At 32.4% G+C, this 23,246-nt stretch overlaps 1 protein-coding gene across 1 annotated transcript in view; it reads left to right on the top strand.

Moving 5' to 3' along the window:
* LOC139519538 (huntingtin-like) overlaps positions 1–23,246 on the top strand; it is a 68,940-nt gene that overhangs the window by 27,195 nt on the left and 18,499 nt on the right. Inside the window, exons 25-38 of the mRNA XM_071311701.1 lie at positions 286–434; positions 1,062–1,198; positions 1,902–2,018; positions 2,425–2,547; positions 9,170–9,375; positions 9,742–9,878; positions 14,471–14,699; positions 15,524–15,623; positions 17,309–17,412; positions 18,344–18,596; positions 19,063–19,139; positions 19,432–19,564; positions 20,229–20,348; positions 22,171–22,590. Coding sequence (XP_071167802.1) covers positions 286–434; positions 1,062–1,198; positions 1,902–2,018; positions 2,425–2,547; positions 9,170–9,375; positions 9,742–9,878; positions 14,471–14,699; positions 15,524–15,623; positions 17,309–17,412; positions 18,344–18,596; positions 19,063–19,139; positions 19,432–19,564; positions 20,229–20,348; positions 22,171–22,590 — 2,305 coding nt within the window. The remainder of the gene's footprint in view (positions 1–285; positions 435–1,061; positions 1,199–1,901; positions 2,019–2,424; positions 2,548–9,169; positions 9,376–9,741; positions 9,879–14,470; positions 14,700–15,523; positions 15,624–17,308; positions 17,413–18,343; positions 18,597–19,062; positions 19,140–19,431; positions 19,565–20,228; positions 20,349–22,170; positions 22,591–23,246) is intronic.

Genomic DNA, 23,246 nt, shown 5'->3' with positions numbered 1-23,246 from the left:
GTTTTACACTTGGTTCTACCATCTCTCTCAGGTATTCAGATGATTTTTAATACCTAACATATTTAACTTCCTGGTTATGTTGTTTACTCTTGGTTCTACTTTCCATTTCAGAGTTTCAGAAGATTTAATACCTAACATATTTAACATATTTAACTTCCTGGTTATGTTGTTTACTCTTGGTTCTACTTTCTATTTCAGAGATTCAGAAGATCTGATACCTAATATATTTAACATATTTAACTTCCTGGTTACGTTGTTTACACTTGGTTCTACTTTCCCTTTCAGAGATTCAGAAGATCTGATACCTAATATATTTAACTTCCTGGTTATGTTGTCCTATGAGAAATTCCACAGTAAATCAGTGATAATGATGCCTAAGATTATACAGTTATGTGATGGGATAATGGCCAGTGGACTGGATCCTGTTACACATGGTAAATATTGCCATTGTTGTCAAATGTGATATTTTTATTCTTTGCAATTACAATATAAGACACATAAAAACTGCAGAATTAAAAAATACATTATCCAGTTTTGGAAAAATGTATCCAGTTTTTGGAAAAATGAAGTCTTTTGTAACAGTTATGTTGTTATCTACATCCATCTAAAATGGACAAAAAAGTAAACCAGAAAAATGGACCATAAAACAACCCCAAAAAATGAATCAAAAAGCAATAGACTGAATAATTTGAATTTTGATAACTTTGTCCTTGTTTGGCTTCAAAAACTCCATAAACAATATTTTATTTGATTTCAGTGCTAAAATATGAAACCAATTTATCATACAGTGTTGATATACAAGGTTTAGCAGACTTCTAACTATACATGAACATGGCATACATATTTTTAATGTTTTTTTCAAAATTTAAGCTATTTGACACAAATTTTTGACTTCTGTAAGGCAATAAAATTTAGTTTTTGTGAATTTTTTTATAAAACAACATTTTGAAAATCAGATTTACAGGTCATTTAGAATTGATCCATCATTTCATGAAAAACAATAACAGCATTGAATGTTTTTTGCCAGGCAACACATCTCATATCAAACTTGGTTATTTCAGCTATTCCTGCCTTGAAGCCCATTGTATATGATTTGTTCTTGTTACGAGGAGTGAACAAGGCTGACATTAGTAAAGATTTAGAAACACAGAGAGAAGTTATAGTGTCCATGTTACTCAGACTCATCCAATACTATCAGGTAAGGTTTTGGGATATTTTAGAGACCTTAGTGGCTAAGCAGTCAAGGTAGTTGAACTAAAGCATCATTAACCTGTTAACACTGGGATTTTTGGTTTTAAACCCACACTTAGCAAGTGTGCTTGACTCCAATCTTAATTGATTAGGATTGTGGATTTTCCTTCCGAAAGTCTGTGGTTCTCTCTGGGCACTTTGGCTTCCTCCATCTTTAAAAACTGACTGCCAAAAAATAGCACAATAGGTCGTGTTTAACACCAATCAATCTAACCATGGGACATTTCATGGTAGTTTACTTTGTTAAAAGTTCACAAAATTCTAAGAAAAATTCAAAGAAAAATTCTAAAACAAAGTTATGTTGCAAAACTAATTAAACAAAACATGTTTAATCAGTAATTTTCTTTTAATAAAATTGTGACAAACTGGTAATAATGATTTTTTTTGTATTAAGGATTTATTCTTTCACTTCAAATAAAAGTAGGGGACACTTTGGGTATATGGAACTTTAGGGAAACATCAAATAAAACAAGAAATCATTAAGTCTCTGTTTAAATATATATAATCCATTTAATATATCAGATTAGGAAATAAATTCTTTTAAAGATACAGACCACTGCTCCAACAAAACATGACAAAAGTTTTGTTTTTCACATATATTCGGGAAAAATTAATCAGAAAATGAATACATAAGTGAAAATATTTTGTAGACTTTAGACATCCTAGTCATTGTATTACAACAAAGTCATAAAGAAAGTGAGGAGAGATGGAAACGATTGTCTAGACAGATTACTGATGTTATATTACCCTCTCTAGCTAGACAACAGGTTAGTTTGGAGAAGTTGATAGTAGGGTCTGCGAAGACAGGTAAGAAAGACGGATGACATGTGTTAAAACTGTTTAACTGTTTTAACTGATATTCATTGACACTCAGATGCAGATTTCCTATCAAGTAAACATAATGTCAGCATTGATAGCATACATTGGGGGAAAAGATAATCAACTAAAATTACTGGTGTTTTACACAAGCCTGCCCAGGAAAGTGCCCTCCCTGGTTCATTTTGAATCAAATGTGAAAAAAAAGAGACATCTATATTGGCACAAACTGAAAAACAGTAAAAAAAATACACTAGCAGTAGATGATAAGTGTGTGTGTATTGTGATGGTCACATGACCCTGTATAACTCTGATTATTAGCCTGATTTCATGGACATCAAATGACATGTTTTTCAGATAAACATGGATAATGCTGCTTCTTTAGATGTATTACACAGATTGTTTGAATCCCTGGCTCCTATTGTATTCAGACCAGTAGATATATTGCTGAAGACATTGTTACAAACCCCTGATAACTTGGTGAGTAAAATAATATCAAGGGAGATAACCGAGATACACAAACTAGCTGCACTGTTAAAATCCTGTGTGCATTACAGTTGGTAGTCCAGATTAATGGCAGAAATTGATATACTATAAATGTTTTTCAATAGATTTATTGTCAGAACATGTCATACATTATCATTTTTTCAATCAAAATAACAAAAACAAAATAGCACTATAAATAAAGCAGAGGTCACTTCCACACTGGTTCATATCTTCCCATGATGCATTGTTTTTTTCATAAAACATTTGGTAACATTGTTTAAGACTCTGCAGTATCTGAAAGGATGTAATTTGCAATAACTGTTCATGATTTGATACTAGTCTACAAACTCCATGACTTTTTCATAAAATATACTTGGAAGTTCGTATGTCTTGTTACCATGGTAATGTTATCCTTCCTTGTAGCTGTGATCCTCACTGTGTACTGAATATATTTCAGTTCTCCATATCTTTCATATGCACTTTTCAAGGGCTTGGATGCCCTTTGATATTCACTTTTCCAGGGCATGGATGCCATGTATTTGTTGTACATCTGAGTTTACTGTTTTGTTCAGTTGAATGTTCCCTGTTCCAACTGTTCCTTTCTCCATTTAATTCTTCTGTTTTGGAACCAGACTTTAACTTGTAATACAGTCAGGTTGAGGGATGCTGCAAATTCAATTCTGAAACAAAAGAGAAAATTTTAGTATGATTTATACCTTGGATTTATGTCAAGTGGTATTTATCAATGTTTATGAACTTCCATGTTCCACACTTACAAAAGCTCTGGAGTTAAACAATGTAAATCCTCCTAATGATTTTCATGCAAAAAATGTTTAATTGGACCATTTACTTGCAATCATTATTAAGCATAATTTGATTAAGAAAGCTACATACTTAGATGCAGAAAATTATTTTAAGTTTCAGCTATTAGGCATCAAGATTTCTTGAATGTGTAGGGAATTGTTTGTTGTAAAAAAAAAAGATTGGAAAAGAAGAAATAGGAGGAGATAAGTTATTCAAATAATCTATGAGCTAATAAACAAATATAGACTAACCTTTCCGCTCCCACTAGGTATTGCTGTTTGGTGAATTCCATTTCCAGAGCATGTAACTGAACTGCTGTAAATGCTGTTCTGTTTCTCTTTCCTTTAGCTGATTTTCCTAATGTGTGTTGTTGGGTTTCTACAATAATGATACAGTTGTAAAGATTTTGTTATGTTTTTATGGGGGGAATGGGTTTTATTTTTGTTATTGTTGTTTATTAAATGATAACTTTTTCTTTGAAATCATGTCAGTTTGCAATCACTTACATTTTTGTACAGCTATGACATACATGTACATTTAGAGTTTTATGTGAATATTTGTTTTTATTTAACATCAAAACTAAGTTACAAACATTTAAAAAAAATCTAATTTGATATTTTAGTAACTGGCTATATAGAATGAATACATTTTTACTCAAAATTATTCACATCAGATGATACATATAAAAGGAGATGTTGAGTATATGTCCATGTGACCTCAACATTTTCTTTGTTTATTGTACAAGGCCTTTTGAGCATGTATTTTTTTTAAACTTCTCTGCTGACTAATACTAAATTAGTATATGAAATATAGATCACTTACCTGATAGAAAGGGTACCGGTAGTTTTGAGTCAGTTTTATCAGGTGTTGTCAGATTTTGTCTTGATGACAAATATGGGTGTGGTCTATCATGTCGTCTGTTGACAGAAGACACAACTTTCCTACCTCCAAAACAGGAAACATAACCTTCATCATTTGGGCTGAAATATCCTTCTGTTGATAATAAACTGGTATTCTTTGACTCTGGTGTAGATACATTGCTGTTGTTCATGTTGCTGCATCTCTTTAGTGAGTTGACAGGAGTCGTGTACATACATTTCAGTCCTGCAGGTGTTCCTTGACCTTCATTTGTCATTGGACTGTAACATTCTTCTGTTCTGAAAAGTCCACTAGTCATTATCGGACTGAAGTATGGTGCAATAGGCAGAAAGTTTTTGTAAGGTAGCATGTGACTTTCAGATCCATCTTCAGTTTTCAAGGGCAGATAACTGTTTGTATGGCTTCTTATTGTTACTTTGTTGTCTGCTATTCTCATTCTAGGCTCTTGTTTTATTGATGTACCTTGTGGCTTCACAGGTGAAATATTCCCAAAGCTGAGCAGATCTTTAGATATTTGATTACAACCAGAATACTGTTGTTGTATCTTGACTTTCTTATTTTCCTGTTTACCTCCCAACAGAGCATCAATAGTAAATGCCTTGGCCTTGTCACTCAATGGTTGATTTTTAGCTATACTTTTATAAACATGTGGATAACTTGCAAATCCAGGTAGACTGTGATGAGATTCGTAGATGAATCCAGGAAAACCTCCATTGAAGAAAGGAGTAGATTGGTTTGTATATTCCATCTTAATGTTTATCTATAAAAACTACTTATGATTATCTGTGATGATATTGAAGTAGAAAATGTTTGTACTGTAATTCTGAAAGTTGTCATATTTATATTAGTTTGGAATAATAATCTGATGACCAGTAATTAAAGAATAATTACATTGTAACAGGATTTTGAATTAATAAATCAATTTGATTGGTCAATGAGGTGCAGTAATTATTTTCCAATAGTCAGATGATATGTATAGGTGTTAATACAGTATTGGTCAATTAACTAAAGAAAAGCACTGCCTGAAGCAGGTTTTTTCTATTCATATTTTAATTTTACATATGAAATGAACAAAATAGTTTATAAAATATTAAAAATTGCAAGTTTATTAAAAAAAAAACCCACTCAAATTAAAAAAAAATTAATATGAAAAAGAAAGTTGTTTAACAGCAAAGAAATAAAAAAAAATTTAGTGTAGTATTTTACTTATTACTGTTAAAAATTAAAAGTGCACGTATGTTTTTTGGTGTTATTTTATTTCATTTTAACTGTGAATAGTACTTGTTCAGTGAGTGTGTTTGTTTTCAATATTTCAAATCTTTATTCAAAGAATAATAGTAATTCATTTTGAAAATTTTAATAATATATACAAATTGGAAATAAAGTTTCTTTGACATTTGTGATGATTAAGAGGTTAAAAGTAGCGAAAAAATTCAGATTTAGGAATATTTAAAATAGGTACAATTGCTTTTGTGTACATCTTTTGATGTCAGAATTGTTTATGAATTTAAAATAAGTATAAGAAGATGCTTAAGTTGGGGAATGTTGATATTTTTGACAGTTTTGTTGAGAATTCAATTTGCTTTAATTGTTTTTCATTTATGGGGTTACATAATATGAATATATAGTAAATTATTTGTAGAATTAAACGTTCAAAATTCAGACATTTGGAAGTGGTTTCAGGGGTTTTAAGAGCCTGTGTCTTCTGAATTTTAGTAAAATTTATATAATATTTGATTATCTCCCTTATTTGGATTGAAAATATTTGCATTGAAAAAAAGGCATAATTAGAATTTTTTATTGGCTTATTCAAAATCAAATGTAAACCACTGTTGACTTTAAAGATTGATTTTTTTTTACCACTAGACGATTTGCAAGCAGTCATTTGAACATATTTTTTCTCTAGAAAACAGAAAGCATCTGAACAAATCATTGTGACATATACTCAAAGACAAATTATGATGTGTATAGGGGGAAAACAGAATGGAACACAAGGATGTGTGTATTGGGGGTGGGGGTTGGGGTTGGGGGGGGGGGGGGGAGAAATAACACACATTTTGTACTTTTTTAATAATTTGTGAAATGAATATGTTGTTAAAATTTCAAAATATGACTTTTGAATTGTTTTGATAATTAATATTTTTGTAATATGGTTACTTTGTGTGATGTTTATACAAGCATGATTAGAAATGATAACCATATATAATTAAATTCCCATTCCATAAACTGTAGAAAAAATGATTTACTAGTATTAAATTTCACACATGATAAACAAAAAAGATTGAAGCTGTAGAAATGTAACACTTTATTAGTGGAATAATTACATGTAATTACATGTGTTGTACACTTTATTAGTGAGATAATTGTTTGTAATTATAACAGATAAAATCATTGTTTTACACTAGTTTCAATGTCCTCCTTTCCTGTCTGTCTTCAGGCTTTTCCTGTACATTTATTTAATCTTGGATCATGAAAGTTAGAGTATGGAGTCAAATAGACCAAAATTCAGTACTGAATATCCAAACTGTAAATTATAAGAGCACTAAAATAATTGCTGCATTAGAAACATTATATATGAGATTTAAAAAAAAAATCAAAATCATGCATTATTTTATTTTAACATCGCCCATAAAATCTGTATTGGTTTCTCTGATTGGTCAAAATGTCAAGCACATAGAGATTCAGATTTATTTTGTACAAAGGGTTCTTTAATTTGGTCATACTCTGTCAAAAACTTATACATGCTTTGTTTAGTATGTTAGATGTTTGTGAATAACATTATGCTTTTCTCATTCAAAAAATATAGGGAATGAATTTTATAAAATATCAAATAATTCCATATTTTACAAATGATATTAAAACAAAAAAAGATAAAGCTGTAAAAATGTAACACTTTATTAGTGGGATGATTACATGTAATTACATGTGTATAATAGATGGAATCAGTGTTTAACAGTATATTAGTGGAATAATTACATGTAATTACATGTGTTGTTCACTTTATTAGTGAGATAATTGTTTGTAATTATAACAGATAAAATCATTGTTTTACACTTGTTTCAATGTCCTTCTATCCTGTCTGTCTGTAGGCTTTTCCTGTACATTTGTTTAAATGAAATAAGAAAAGTAAATTAAATACAAGTACTGAATATCCAAAATGTAAAATAGAAAGTTTCATAGAACAAAAAAAATATATGAGATTACAAAAACAATTTGAACAGAGAATTATTTTAGTTCAATGTCAGCTCTGAATTTTTTCTCTGTTAAAATGTCAAGCACAATGAATTTGAGATTTATTTTGAATTGGTGTTTCTTAATTTTATCATTCTCTGTCTAAAGCCAATATACCCAATGCACAGTACGTTTTGATGTGTGTGATCAATATTTTTCTCTAATTGTATAAAAAAAATTAAGGAACTACATGAATAAGCAAATATGATAAGATATGTAGGACTCAGAGGTGCGATGGGGACACTGAAGTGCGATGGTCCACACTGAAGTACCATGGTCCCTATGCTGAGGTGCGATGGAGCATGACGCTAAAATATTGTGACATTTTCAAATACAACATAGATTCGAAGCAGGATGATAGGGTTGTAGATGAAGGTTTCATGCTAAATGAGGAAAGGGAGTGAAAAAGAAAGGAACGAACATTTCAAGTCCTGGAAAGTTTGTTGCATTATATGTGGAGGCAATTTATTGGAAGCAAACCCATGAAAGATAAACTTGACCAGCAAATGGGCAAACCAGTGTTTGGAGTTATGCCACAAACTTTTTGCACTATAAATAATTTATATTTATCTTTTATATATTAACTTTGAGTTATCTTTAAATAAGCAACATATGGACAACTTAATAAAATAAAATTGCTAGTATAAGCAATGTTTTGAACTATCAAGTTGGTATAATGTTGTTTTATTTACGAGATAGATCCTGATTTGTAATAACACCGTCGCTCAAATATTATTTTATTGTGGCTATTGTGAAAATTGTCTACAACATGACTGGTTCCTATGTGTACTTCTTAGCAATTTAGCATCCCCATATTAATGCATGCTAATCAGAAAACATATATGAAATTAGATTAAAAAACATTAAAAAAAAATATTTGACCTGAACAGAAGTTAAAAGATTTACAAAATACAAGGATGGAAAACTACGGTTGTCAAATCTAAGGGAACGACTGACAAAAAATTTATTTTGAATCCAAGATTTTTCCAGTACCTTTTATTGTGTTATTTCTTAATATAGTTCTTTTAAATAAATGCATCGAAAAACTATACAAAAAATGTTAGCGCATTGCATGAAAAACAAATTCTGATCAAGACAAATACCATATCCCCCCTTTAAAAGTTAAATGGTTGCTCCTTTAAACATTTAAACATCTTGTGTCTATTTTGCTTGTATAATCAATGTCACAGACAGACCATCCCACGTCAGCATAACCAAAATCGCACTTCAGCGTAGCTATCAACAAAGCTAGCGTCACAATGCCACCATCACACTTCAGGGTGTAAACCGTTGCACTTCAGCGAGGACCATCACACTTCAGCGTGACCATCACGGTTCCGAATCCTACAGATATATCCAATAATTTGTGGCGACTAATTTAGCTGTATATGGGAAAATCTAGTGGAACATTTGGTCTTCATAGCTTTTCAACTTTTCAAAAATCAAACCACATACTGTTGATTTATTATTTTTCGTTGGACACCAATTTTTCGTGGATTTCATGAATACAGGTGAACCAGGAATTTTAATGTTCAACGAATAGCAAATTTTTTAATTGCTTGCGTGCAGTTCAGCAAAACCACGAAATTAAATATCCACAAAATTTGGTACCCACCCAAAATAAATTAATCCACAGTATGACATATAAAATTATTTAATAAGGCTGGTATCTTTGATGATTTTTATTTACTTTGCTTTACAGGGTTCTGTTGAGAGTCTGCAGCGATGGCTGTGTATGGTTTTATCTTTACTAAGGGTGCTGATGGCTCACTCAAAGGAGGAAGTTATTCTGACCAGGATGCAGGAGTTAAAATTAAAGCTAACTGTGTTTAAAGTGACTGCCTCAGAACTATCAGAGGAGGAGAGACTATTGGTATTGGCCTTCACTCCAGAGGAAACTATAGCTTGGTAAGTGATTAGAACTGAAGAAGTTGAATGTGTAATTCCCTGATTCTATTTCAAAATCTTGTCATTTTTTTTGATACATAAAAAACAAAGTTAGGGAGGGTATGCAGTTTTACAGACAAAAGGGCTGTCATCCTTTGTTGTTGTGTTAATGTCTCCAGTTTTTGTTAGGTCTCCATGAAATTAGAAAAGGATTTTTTCAAGCTTACTAGATTTAAGTGACAAATAAACATGAGATAAGAAAAGCATTTATGAAGGGTGCTTTGGCTTATTATTTTCCTGCAAAATAACTGAAGGGAAAAAGTTGCAACTGGATGAAAATATGACAATTTTTTTTCAAAATTCTGTCAGATATTTTTTCTTTTTTAGGTTTCTGATACAGATAATTGGTAGATGTGTTGATGCCATTAACAGGAATCGTGGGATAACAGGAATGGAGTCATGTGACTTTCTAATGATACAGCTCTCACAACTTCTATTGTATATTACACATATGTTTCAATCAGGTTAGTAAGTTATAAATAGGAATCATGGGATAACAGGGATGGAGTCATGTGACTTTCTAATGATACAGCTCTCACAACTTCTATTGTATATTACACATATGTTTCAATCAGGTTAGTAAGTTATAAATAGGAATCGTGAGATAACAGGGATGGAGTCATGTGACTTTCTAATGATACAGCTCTCACAACTTCTATTGTATATTACACATATGTTTCAATCAGGTTAGTAAGTTATAAATAGGAATCGTGGGATAACAGGGATGGAGTCATGTGACTTTCTAATGATACAGCTCTCACAACTTCTATTGTATATTACACATATGTTTCAATCAGGTTAGTAAGTTATAAATAGGAATCGTGGCATAACAGGGATGGAGTCATGTGACTTTCTAATGATACAGCTCTCACAACTTCTATTGTATATTACACATATGTTTCAATCAGGTAAGTAAGTTATAAATAGGAATCGTGAGATAACAGGGATGGAGTCATGTGACTTTCTAATGATACAGCTCTCACAACTTCTATTGTATATTACACATATGTTTCAATCAGGTTAGTAAGTTATAAATAGGAATTGTGGGATAACAGGGATGGAGTCATGTGACTTTCTAATGATACAGCTCTCACAACTTCTATTGTATATTACACATATGTTTCAATCAGGTAAGTAAGTTATAAATAGGAATCGTGAGATAACAGGGATGGAGTCATGTGACTTTCTAATGATACAGCTCTCACAACTTCTATTGTATATTACACATATGTTTCAATCAGGTTAGTAAGTTATAAATAGGAATCGTGAGATAACAGGGATGGAGTCATGTGACTTTCTAATGATACAGCTCTCACAACTTCTATTGTATATTACACATATGTTTCAATCAGGTTAGTAAGTTATAAATAGGAATCGTGGGATAACAGGGATGGAGTCATGTGACTTTCTAATGATACAGCTCTCACAACTTCTATTGTATATTACACATATGTTTCAATCAGGTTAGTAAGTTATAAATAGGAATCGTGGGATAACAGGGATGGAGTCATGTGACTTTCTAATGATACAGCTCTCACAACTTCTATTGTATATTACACATATGTTTCAATCAGGTTAGTAAGTTATAAATAGGAATCGTGGGATAACAGGGATGGAGTCATGTGACTTTCTAATGATACAGCTCTCACAACTTCTATTGTATATTACACATATGTTTCAATCAGGTAAGTAAGTTATAAATAGGAATCGTGAGATAACAGGGATGGAGTCATGTGACTTTCTAATGATACAGCTCTCACAACTTCTATTGTATATTACACATATGTTTCAATCAGGTTAGTAAGTTATAAATAGGAATTGTGGGATAACAGGGATGGAGTCATGTGACTTTCTAATGATACAGCTCTCACAACTTCTATTGTATATTACACATATGTTTCAATCAGGTAAGTAAGTTATAAATAGGAATCGTGAGATAACAGGGATGGAGTCATGTGACTTTCTAATGATACAGCTCTCACAACTTCTATTGTATATTACACATATGTTTCAATCAGGTTAGTAAGTTATAAATAGGAATCGTGAGATAACAGGGATGGAGTCATGTGACTTTCTAATGATACAGCTCTCACAACTTCTATTGTATATTACACATATGTTTCAATCAGGTTAGTAAGTTATAAATAGGAATCGTGGGATAACAGGGATGGAGTCATGTGACTTTCTAATGATACAGCTCTCACAACTTCTATTGTATATTACACATATGTTTCAATCAGGTTAGTAAGTTATAAATAGGAATCGTGGGATAACAGGGATGGAGTCATGTGACTTTCTAATGATACAGCTCTCACAACTTCTATTGTATATTACACATATGTTTCAATCAGGTAAGTAAGTTATAAATAGGAATCGTGAGATAACAGGGATGGAGTCATGTGACTTTCTAATGATACAGCTCTCACAACTTCTATTGTATATTACACATATGTTTCAATCAGGTTAGTAAGTTATAAATAGGAATTGTGGGATAACAGGGATGGAGTCATGTGATTTTCTAATGATACAGCTCTCACAACTTCTATTGTATATTACACATATGTTTCAATCAGGTAAGTAAGTTATAAATAGGAATCGTGAGATAACAGGGATGGAGTCATGTGACTTTCTAATGATACAGCTCTCACAACTTCTATTGTATATTACACATATGTTTCAATCAGGTTAGTAAGTTATAAATAGGAATCGTGAGATAACAGGGATGGAGTCATGTGACTTTCTAATGATACAGCTCTCACAACTTCTATTGTATATTACACATATGTTTCAATCAGGTTAGTAAGTTATAAATAGGAATCGTGAGATAACAGGGATGGATTCATGTGACTTTCTAATGATACAGCTCTCACAACTTCTATTGTATATTACACATATGTTTCAATCAGGTAAGTAAGTTATAAATAGGAATCGTGGGATAACAGGGATGGAGTCATGTGACTTTCTAATGATACAGCTCTCACAACTTCTATTGTATATTACACATATGTTTCAATCAGGTAAGTAAGTTATAAATAGGAATCGTGGGATAACAGGGATGGAGTCATGTGACTTTCTTATGATATAGCTCTCACAACTTCTATTGTATATTACACATATGTTTCAATCAGGTAAGTAAGTTATAAATAGGAATCGTGAGATAACAGGGATGGAGTCATGTGACTTTCTAATGATACAGCTCTCACAACTTCTATTGTATATTACACATATGTTTCAATCAGGTTAGTAAGTTATAAACAGGAATCGTGAGATAACAGGGATGGAGTCATGTGACTTTCTAATGATACAGCTCTCACAACTTCTATTGTATATTACACATATGTTTCAATCAGGTTAGTAAGTTATAAATAGGAATCGTGAGATAACAGGGATGGAGTCATCATGCAGGGCTTCCAAAAAACATTTGAGCCAGCCGGACATTTTATATCTGATCCCGATTTTAATCCCTTAAGACTAAGTCACAAAAGGCAATTATGGTAATCAGATGGCCATTCCAATGATAATGACATTAGATTAAAAAACGATTTTAAAATTTACTTTGTTTTGGATGTTTGGATGTAAACGGTTAAATTGGCAGTGCATCATTCAAAGTGTGCACATCAGCGTGCTCATATCTGCCATAGACTATTTATTTGTGCAAAATGACATGTCAAAAACTTCATTTTCGTTTTTAAAATCACGTTTTTCTAAAACCGGAAGTTGACTTGACAATGGTAAAACATGGACCATAAACGGATACGTAAAATCCGTGTACGTTTGCAAAGCATGACAGAGTGAAGAAGCTCTTTCCACATTATTTCTTCAACAAAATGCTTGAAATGAACATTTAGATACAGGTATCAATGATAATTTTAGCATTTTGAAGAAATAAAGGATGCATAATAAATTTCCCACCTTTGCACATGTGCACACGTGTTCTAGTTCATTCGACGTAGTTCTGACGATATTTCATTTAAACCTTTTAAATTTTTTTTATCAAATCATGTAGATAAACTAATTTCTTATAATTTTAATCTTTTGGACTAAATCAATGAGCTACAAACCGCTGAAATGTAAGAAAATAATTGTGAATAGACCGATCAATTTATACGATGTCCGGTACTGAACATAGTTTACCTGTCACCTGAACAGGTAGATATCACCTGTCCAACAACTAATTAGCCTTGATTAAAATTAGAAAGTATTGAAGTAGGGGTTGTTTTGATAGTAATTAATCATCATGTCACTTTTATGACCGGAAATGTGTAGATGTTAAAGGCAAAAGGTTGGGTCAAAAAGATCGTGAATTATGTTAAAATGACCGAAAAAGCCTTGAAAACTAAAATGTATATGACCGTTTCATGCTTTGCCCAGCCGGACTTTTACTGGACATTAATCAAATGTCCGGAATATATGACTGTTTTGGAAGCCCTGGAGTCATGTGACTTTCTAATGATACAGCTCTCACAACTTCTATTGTATATTACACATATGTTTCAATCAGGTTAGTAAGTTATAAATAGGAATCGTGGGATAACAGGGATGGAGTCATGTGACTTTCTAATGATACAGCTCTCACAACTTCTATTGTATATTACACATATGTTTCAATCATGTTAGTAAGATATATAGAACACTAACTGAAACTCTGTTTATTTCATATTTTTCTTTATTGAAAACAATATTAAAGATACATTGAATATGTAAAACTGCTCATCTCCGAAGTGACAGAAATGAAATTATTGCAATGTTTACTGTAATACATATCAGAGCATAATTTGGTGTTTCCTTAATATTCTTTTAAGATATTCAGCCTAGAGTTTATATAGTACTAAGTTTGCCGTATCAACGGTTTATTCAAAAAGAAAAAAACAAAACAATAATGTCTTTTAAAAAGTAAAATGCAATATGCAAAGAAAACACTATATTTTATATAAGAATAAGGAGATGTGGTATGTTCAATAAGGTTACTCTTCCTGAATTCCATTTTAAAGCCAAGAGTCTGAGAGTAGTGTTATACACCATCAATTAATCAAAATTTTTCATTTTTATCTTGTAGGGATGTTTAGAAAAGTAGCTGCATGTTCTATGCATATATCCAGTCAGGAATCTCCAGAATGTCTGTACAATATCAAACAATTAAACCAGTACTTTCTGTCCTTCTCCATGACATCTCCGACCTTGACATTACAGTGGTGTAATATTCTGATTCTGTTGAACTTTGATGATCAGATCCTGTGGTCTGATGTGATGCAGACTCCCAAACGATACCTTAAACCTGGAATGAGGTTAGTGTATACATTAGTTTTACAGGAATAAAGTTGTAATATTATATTGAACAAATATATCATGTTATGGAGGGGTATTTGCGAAAAATACAAGTCAACGGACTGTAAAATTTCTTGAGCTAGGCGAGGAGAGGACAATTCGGGCCCAAGACTGGTATTTTTCCCAAATAACCCTCTATAACATGATATATCTGTTTAATTACATGGAATAGTTTGGGATTAAAACTCTGTACAGGTGTAGATATATTTTTTTTTACTTGAAAGTTGTAATTCATTAACATGTTTTTGCATAATTTTGAGGATAAGATGATATTATCATAGAACTGTGGGAATTATACATGTACTTATACATGTTAGCTCACTGTTTTATGTAACGTCATATCCGAAATTTTTTGGTGGGAAGATGCTCAAGAGGGTAAAAAAGGAATTTTCAAAATGGCAAATACCATGGTATTTGAGGCAAATTCACCAGCAGTTGTGAAAAACATGCATATTGGTTTGAAATGAGAAAAAAATGTTAGAATATGCGATAAATACACTGGCTACCAACCAATTAGAATCCATCATTCTTATATAATGTGTAATTATGATTGTTAAGCTATACTATCGATAAACTTTATATTGCTTCTCTTAAATAACTGTACTTATGTAGATGTGTATTTCTAACTTCAAATATTTATTATCTTTTTATCCCATATTGAAAATATTTTTCATTAGTATCAATTATATGTTGATTAATTTTTACTTGGGTTAAGGGCTGACTTTTCATAAGCAAAGCCTTGCAAAAAGGGAAAATTACATATTTTGGTCATTTTATTTTTCAGCCAATCTTTAAATTTGGAGAGTCCACTGTCACCACTGACCCAGTGTTGTAATCTAGAGATTTTAAGACAGGGTGGATTGGTATTGTTTTGTGATTATGTGGTGAGTTTAACCTTTGATGCATGATCTATATATGGAATTTAAATAGCAAGTCAATTATTTATGCCCCTTATGCCCCACCTACCATAGTAGAAGGGCATTATGTTTTCTGATCTGTGCGTCCGTTCGTTTGTCCATCCGTTCGTTCGTCCATCTGTCTGTCTGTCCCGCTACAGGTTAAATTTTTTGGTCAAGGTAGTTTTTGATGAAGTTGAAATCCAATCAACTTCAAACTTAATACACATGTTCCCTATAATATGGTCTTTCCAATTTTAATGCCAAATTAGAGTTTTTACCCAAATGTCACAGTCCATTGAAGATAAAAAATGATATGTGACCAGTGAAATCTCAGGGTCTGACCAAATGGCAAACACCAAAATCACCCCGAGGCAAAGACCAACAGACCCCATCACAATATTCTGCACAAAATGCAGCAAAAAATTCAAGACATTACAATCGATGCGAAGACACTACAACATTTATCACGGAGCCACTATAACGGAATACCGCTGCCAATGGTGCCAATCAAAATTTCTAAGAAAGGACATAGCCATACGGCACCTCAAACTAAAACATGAAATGGAATATGCAGACGATTTAATCATACAACAGAAAACCCCACGCGAAATGGCAGAAAAAGTTAAAAAATGGACACCACCACCAGAAGCCCGCACCAGGACCCCCAAATTCAACTTAATCGTTGGGGACGAAGCCACAAGAAGAATGACAGAAAAACAACAGAAGAAGACCACCCACCCTTCAAGTATTTTAGTAAACGACCTCTACTTGTCATCAGACGAAGATGAACAAGACACCACCTTCACCGCACCGCCAACGAAGGAGAAGGATTCAGAAGAAACATCCGCCATCTTAAAGAAATACTCAGATTACGTCGGACTTGAAAACTACCGCGATTTATCATCAAAACCATACCATGTGAACTACAGCTTTACTACAGGATACTATAGTACAAACAATATGAACCTCAATCACAGTGACTACGGAACATACCAGTCAAGATAAACATTTGTTTTATTTCTATTTTTAACTTTTATTCTTGCTACATTATGAACACTATTTTTACATTTTTACTTTCACTTTTATTCTTTTACGTCATAATTAATACAACCGCATTATATACACTTTATGAACATGTAAACTCTGTAATATTGTCCTGATGACGCCGCATTAGCGGCGAAACATGTCGACTCAATAAAACTATCACCTTGCGGTAACCCAGATGTTGTTGTCTCTACATATTATATTATTATAAAAAATGATAGTGCGAGTTGGGCGTTCGTCTACTGGGGACACATTCTTGTTTTCAATACGTCCCAAGTCTGATATTTGAGTTTGATCTATTTCTGATAACAGCAACTTTGTGATCTTCATTATAACTTAGATAATTCTGCACCCATTAAAAGTGGGGGAATACTATTTTCCAGATCCATCACTCAACAACTTCTTGTTTTGTTTTTGTGTTATTATTTACACTATTAAGATTATCCACTTTTGGCGGGGGTAACACCAGTAGCTCACAATTTCACTTGTTCTTACTGTTGGGCTTTGGTTATTTGTTACCTCTTGTTCTCCTTGAATTATATATTTTGACATTTCCAGTTTGATGAATGTATGCCGGTATTAAATATGTTTATTTGCAGAAACAAGTTGGTTTTTTTATTTTTCAGTGTGAGAATTTGAGCGATGCAGAACAGTTAACCTGGCTTGTGATTAACCATGTTGGAGATTTAATAGAGTTGGTTCAGGAATCACCAGTTCTGGACTTTGTTAGGTTAGTGATCATTAAAGTTTTGTGCATAATCATTGAAGTATTACTTTTAAAATGTCACATTTCTTATTTATTAAATTAAGAGGTAACTGTATTGTATTGTAGTTTTACTGTCGCAAATTTAGTTTACCTGGCAACGCGTAGCAGAAACAGGTAAACGGGTATTTGTGACAGTAAAACTACATATGGACGTCCGCAAAGCTTCAAATACAATACAGTTATCTCTATTCTAATGCAAAACAAGTTTATAATTAAATTTCAATCATTGTTTCAGTGTAAAATCTTCATTAAAGAAAATTCCGCAAAAAGATGTTATCTTCTTTGGTCCCTAAACTAGGTGACGTCATTGGTATGCTTCCAGCATCAAACATAAACACCGGGCATTTTCTGACTTTTAGAAGATTTGTAGATGTGACATGTTAGTTTTTTGGCTTATTATTGTAGAAATTACATGTCAATACATTCAGCAATTCAAAATGTCGGCTACCTTAGTTACAGACAAGGAGATAGAGAATTTTATGCTAACTGTCATTCAATCAGAACCATTGATACAACATAATTGCATTAGAATATATATTATCTATACATTTCCAAATCAGAATTTAGCAGTGTCCCATTGGTAGATATTTCCTTATGGATAACCGAAATTGTTACTGAACCTTCTTATTACTTAATAAACCTTAGGCAAACTGCACCAAAATATACCTTACACAAAAAAAATTTCTAATGCTATATGCATCTGTATACTAAATAAACTTATAGATACCAGGATTTAATTTTGTGCACCAGAACCAGGATTTGTTTACAAAAGATTAGTGAAGCTTGTATAAAAAAAATTAAAAAGGTCAAATAAAGCACAAAGTTTAAGAGCATTGAGGACCCAAACTTCTGAAAGGTTTTGAAATTTTGAATTAATCCCATATTTACATTGTAGTGCTATACACAGAAACCCAGCAGCAAGCAGTCTATTTATCCAAGCCATTCATGCCAGGTGTGGCAATGTAACCAGACCGTCAGTGATAAAAAGAACTTTAAAGTGTTTAGAGGCTATTCATCTGTCTCAGACAGGAGCTTTAATCACTTTGCTAATTGATAAGTTTTTAAACACTCACCATTTAGCGGTTTCTAGGATTTGTGATACCATTTCTTGTCGTCGGGTGGAACTGTTACTGGCTGATAATGTTGAGGTTAGTATCATGTAGTACTGATAGAGCACTGATTACTGCATGAGAGCAAGTCTATTGTGATATCTTATTAAGACCTTATAGATAAGTACAAATCTGGGAAATGAAGCAGTGGTACTAAGTAATCTCGATTTCAGATACAGTTTTGTTTTTAAATTTTATTGAAATCTATTTAATCGATGAAAATGAAAATGTCAAGCACTGATACCTTATGATGGCCTTATTAACATTAAATATATATATCTATACACATTGCTGTTAGTATTTGTAAGTAATATGCATACAAATAGAATACAAAGACTTTAATAAAACATATACCTTTATTGAACCACATGTTTGTTCTCTATTATCATTCATTTGTTTCAGCTGTACATTTGATAAATTTATTGATACACAACCACTTTGTCTCTTCTAACATTTTGTTCTTTGTTTCAAAAGCAAGTTCATTATTGATTGAAACCCTTTGTAGGAGGCTAGAATGCAGCTTCCTCTAGAAGATTTAGACAAACTCTTTAGATTTATGGAAACACATTCACTCACAAAGAGGTAGGTTAGATTTACAATAAAAGCCATCAAAAACATGACTATAAGAATCAGTTTTGAACATGTTGAAGGGGTTGATAAAAAAAAATCATAATACAAATACCATTTGCTTTCTTTTTATAATGCACGAAGAAGCACTGTTTGCTGCAGAAACTATGTGAGGCTCTAATTGGTAGTCAAGGTTGTTAAACATGCTGTAATTGTAACAATAGTTAATAGCTGCAATTAATTTTTATGCCAAACATTGTACAAATGTATTATCTTCATACATTTTGGTTATTTGTTTTAATTACAGACATGCTAGATTGTTGTCTTTGTTGAAGAAGTTTAGATGTAAAATTAGTCCAGATGACAACGTTTCCTTCTCAATAGATAGACCACATCCCATTACACTTCCAGATAAAGTAACAGATATCCTACCTAACAAGGTAAAATTCCAGCTCAAGGGAAAGTGAAATAGATAGAGACAATTATCAGTGTAAACTCTATAAAGCTTTGATGAAAATCAGTGGAGGAGGGGCATATTGTGCTACCTTTATTAGGGACAGATCCAGTTTTTTTTTAAAAGTCGTGGAGGTTGTAATTCTAGAAAATGTAGTATATACTTAAAAAAAAAGATTTGAAGAATTCCAATCACTGTATGTCTGTCTTTTAAACATTTACTAGTATGCAAATTTGTTTAGGGGCCAGCTGAAGGACACCTCTGGGTGCAGGAGTATATCGATACATTGAAGACCCATTTGTGGCCCTAGGCTGTTGTCTGCTCTATGGTCGGGTTGTTGTCTCTCTGACACATTCCCCATTTCCATTCTCAATTTTACAGTATATGGCTTGTCTGCCTAAATTACTTAAAAACAAAGATAATATTTTTTTTCTTAAAGTAAAAGATAAACAGAAAATCACATTACCATAAGCAAACAACAGTCCACAAAGCTTAAAATGAATGCCAAATTATAATTTCAACCCCAATTTTACAGTTCACTGAACATGGAAACGGATTTTAAGTTTTTATCTGTTGATTTGAAGCAATGTTTGATGGATACAAGACAGTAGGTTTACCATTTTTAACAGCTTCATATTTTATAATTTTAGGAATGCTTTATATCTGTAGTAAAGGAGCAATGTTATAGACCAGACTGTGATACAAGGGAGTGTGCTCATCTGTTAAAACAGCTTGATTATGCTGATATTTTGTCTATAACAATGACAAAGGTAAGATAGAAAGCTGTTGAATCGAAGTAATGATACATTAAAGGGGGACAAAAAGTAAAATCACAAAAATACTGAACTTAGAGGAAGATCAATTGGGAAAGTCCATAATCACATGGCAAAATCAAATAACAAAACGCATCAAAAACGAATGGACAAGAACTGTCATATTCCTGACTTGGTACAGGCATTTTCAAATGTAGAAAATGGTGGATTAAACCTGGTTCTATAGCGCTAACCCTCTCACTTTAATGACAGTCTCATCAATTTCCGATATTTTTACATTGATGCGTTAAATAAACAACTTGGACCAATATAAAGAAAGAAAAACAAATACTTTAAGGCAAACACACTCCTTATAGGATATAATGAGCAAACTTAGAAATAAAAAAAATAATAGATAGGGTCTGTGACAATTGTGCAGAAAATGTGCTGTTCTTTCTTCATACAACTTTATTTTACATATGAAAGACAATTATTGATTGAAATAAACTGACTTCATAATTAAATATGGAGTTTGTATTAAGGATATTGTCTAGAAATCTATATTATGTTTTGTTATCATATTAAGTGAGTAAACTGTTTTTTTTATGAGTATTAGATAGGCACTATTTTGATTTTAGATTTGTGATAATCATACCTGTCAACCTGTGACGATGACAATGCAGGTCATGACCTGCATTGAAGAATCAAATCTCAGGTCATAACGCGTACAAACTTTTTCGAGCTGAATTTCAGTATTTATGGTACATTTTCTTATAATGTATATCAAAGATACCAAAACATCAATGCATGTTCACTTTGTTAAGTCATTTTAAATCTTATTAAATATTATTTCATTGCACTTTTAAAGATTTTTATAAATTTGTGTAACTCAGTCTTATGTGCTTTACTTTTTGAGAAAAAATACTACAATCGTCAAACACTAGAATTTAATGTAATTCTAAATTCTTTAATGTTTGAAACTATTGACTATGTAGCCTTTAACCGTAATATTTTTCATTATATATATGGAAGTTTTTAACGACCTTGACTGGCTATACAGCCCTTGCACGGTCGGCCCTGGCTTGCGCCTTTTTGGGCATTAAATAATTTAATTTTACCATGTGGTAATTGACATAATTTAGAATGATAAATAAAGTGTAATAAAAAATTAAAAAAACAAAAATTTGAATAAATAAATAAAAGAATAAACTTTTTTTTTAAATTGTATAAAGGTATAAAAATAATGAAAAGTTATTTTTCAATATGTATTTGAATTTTATATTTTTATGATTTAATCTTTTTCACCCATAAAACGTTAATGTAAGGAATAATTTTGAATGGTGACAAATAAGGGGAAGTAACTCTAGTTCAGTTTGTAAACCAATGGTGCAATTTATTTACGACCTATAAAAGCTAAAGGTAATTGGTGTTAATTAACAGTGTGTTTAACACCAAAGCTGTCAAGTGAAGCCATGCACTTAATGGGTCACTTAATTTGACAGTTTACATAGCTAGATGAACTTCCTGTTCATGGAAGAATTACAAATTTGCCGGTATTTCAAAGGAATATTACTTATGAAATCAATCTCAAGGCTAAGAAATACGGGTGAAATCGGGTCATTTTCGGAATTCCCGGGTTATCTCAATGACCCGGCGGGTGTTCCGGGTGATCCCTCAGAATTGTGAAAATCTCGGGTCACACCCGCAGAATAAGGGTCAGTTGACAGGTATGGATAATTCACTTGATAAAGTGGAAGAATCTACATCTACCAAAAACAATAACCATTCTTAATAGTAAGTGTATAAAGATTCTTGATTTTGACTTTTTGTTTGTTTCCAGGAATTCAGTTTAAGTATACTAAGAGAATGCCTATACCTAGGAGCCTATCAGACCATGATGAAGGACAATGAGACGGTCGTTGTATTGGATAACGAAGGAAACAGAGTTTTATTAGAACCAGAGTTTGATCCATTGTTTCAGGCTGCTCAATTGACATTAAATAGACATTTTAATAATATTGTCAATCTATTACCAATTCCACATCAAATATTAACTTTTGAAAAAGCTGTCCTTAGACAGTCACGCTATGAGGAGAAATTAGAGGATATATTAACTGATTCTTCATGGATTGAAATGATATTTTCATTGACAAACTCTTTAACTGTGTACTTACAAGCTTTATCAACATTCCCATGGCAACCAGAAGTGCCATCAGAATCTGTCTGTGATATTTGTAGATTTTGTGTTTTATCAGCTGAAGTGAGTATTAGGTATCACCATGGCAACAGTGCAATGAGAATTTGTCAGATATCTTATAGATTTTGTATTCTTTCAGATTTTCTGAGACATTAAGTTGTTTCCATGGCTACATTTCCATTATACTTTTTTAGCTCACCTGGCCTGAAGGGCCAAGTGAGCTTTTCTCATCTCTTGGCGTCCATCGTCTGTCGTCCGTCGTCAGCGTAAACTTTTTACATTTTGAACTTCTTCTAGAGAACCACAGAATGGAATGAAACCAAACATGGCATGAATGTTCCTTATGAGGTGTTGACCAAGTGTTGTTACTTTGTAGCCAATCCATCATCCAAAATGGCCACCAGCGGGGGACTTAGTTTGACATAGGACTCTATAGGAGATGCATACAAATGACTTCTTTTAGAGAACCACTGAATGGAATGAAACCAAACATAGCATGAATGTTCCTAATGAGATGCTTACCAAGTGTTGTTACTTCGTCGCCGATCCATGTTCCAAGATGGCCACCATCGAGGGGCTTAGTTTAACATAGGACCCTATGGGAAATGCATACGAAAGTCTTCTTCTAGAGAACCACTGAATTGAATGAAACCAAACATAGCATGAATGCTCCTTTCCTAATCAGGTGCTGGCCAAGTGTTGTTAATTTGTAGCCAAAT

This window comes from Mytilus edulis, chromosome 4 (assembly GCF_963676685.1).
Source record: "Mytilus edulis chromosome 4, xbMytEdul2.2, whole genome shotgun sequence".
NCBI classification, from domain to species: Eukaryota; Metazoa; Mollusca; class Bivalvia; order Mytilida; family Mytilidae; genus Mytilus; species Mytilus edulis.
The sequence above is the reverse complement of the archived record's forward strand: the minus strand, read 5'-3'. Positions and strand labels throughout refer to the sequence as shown.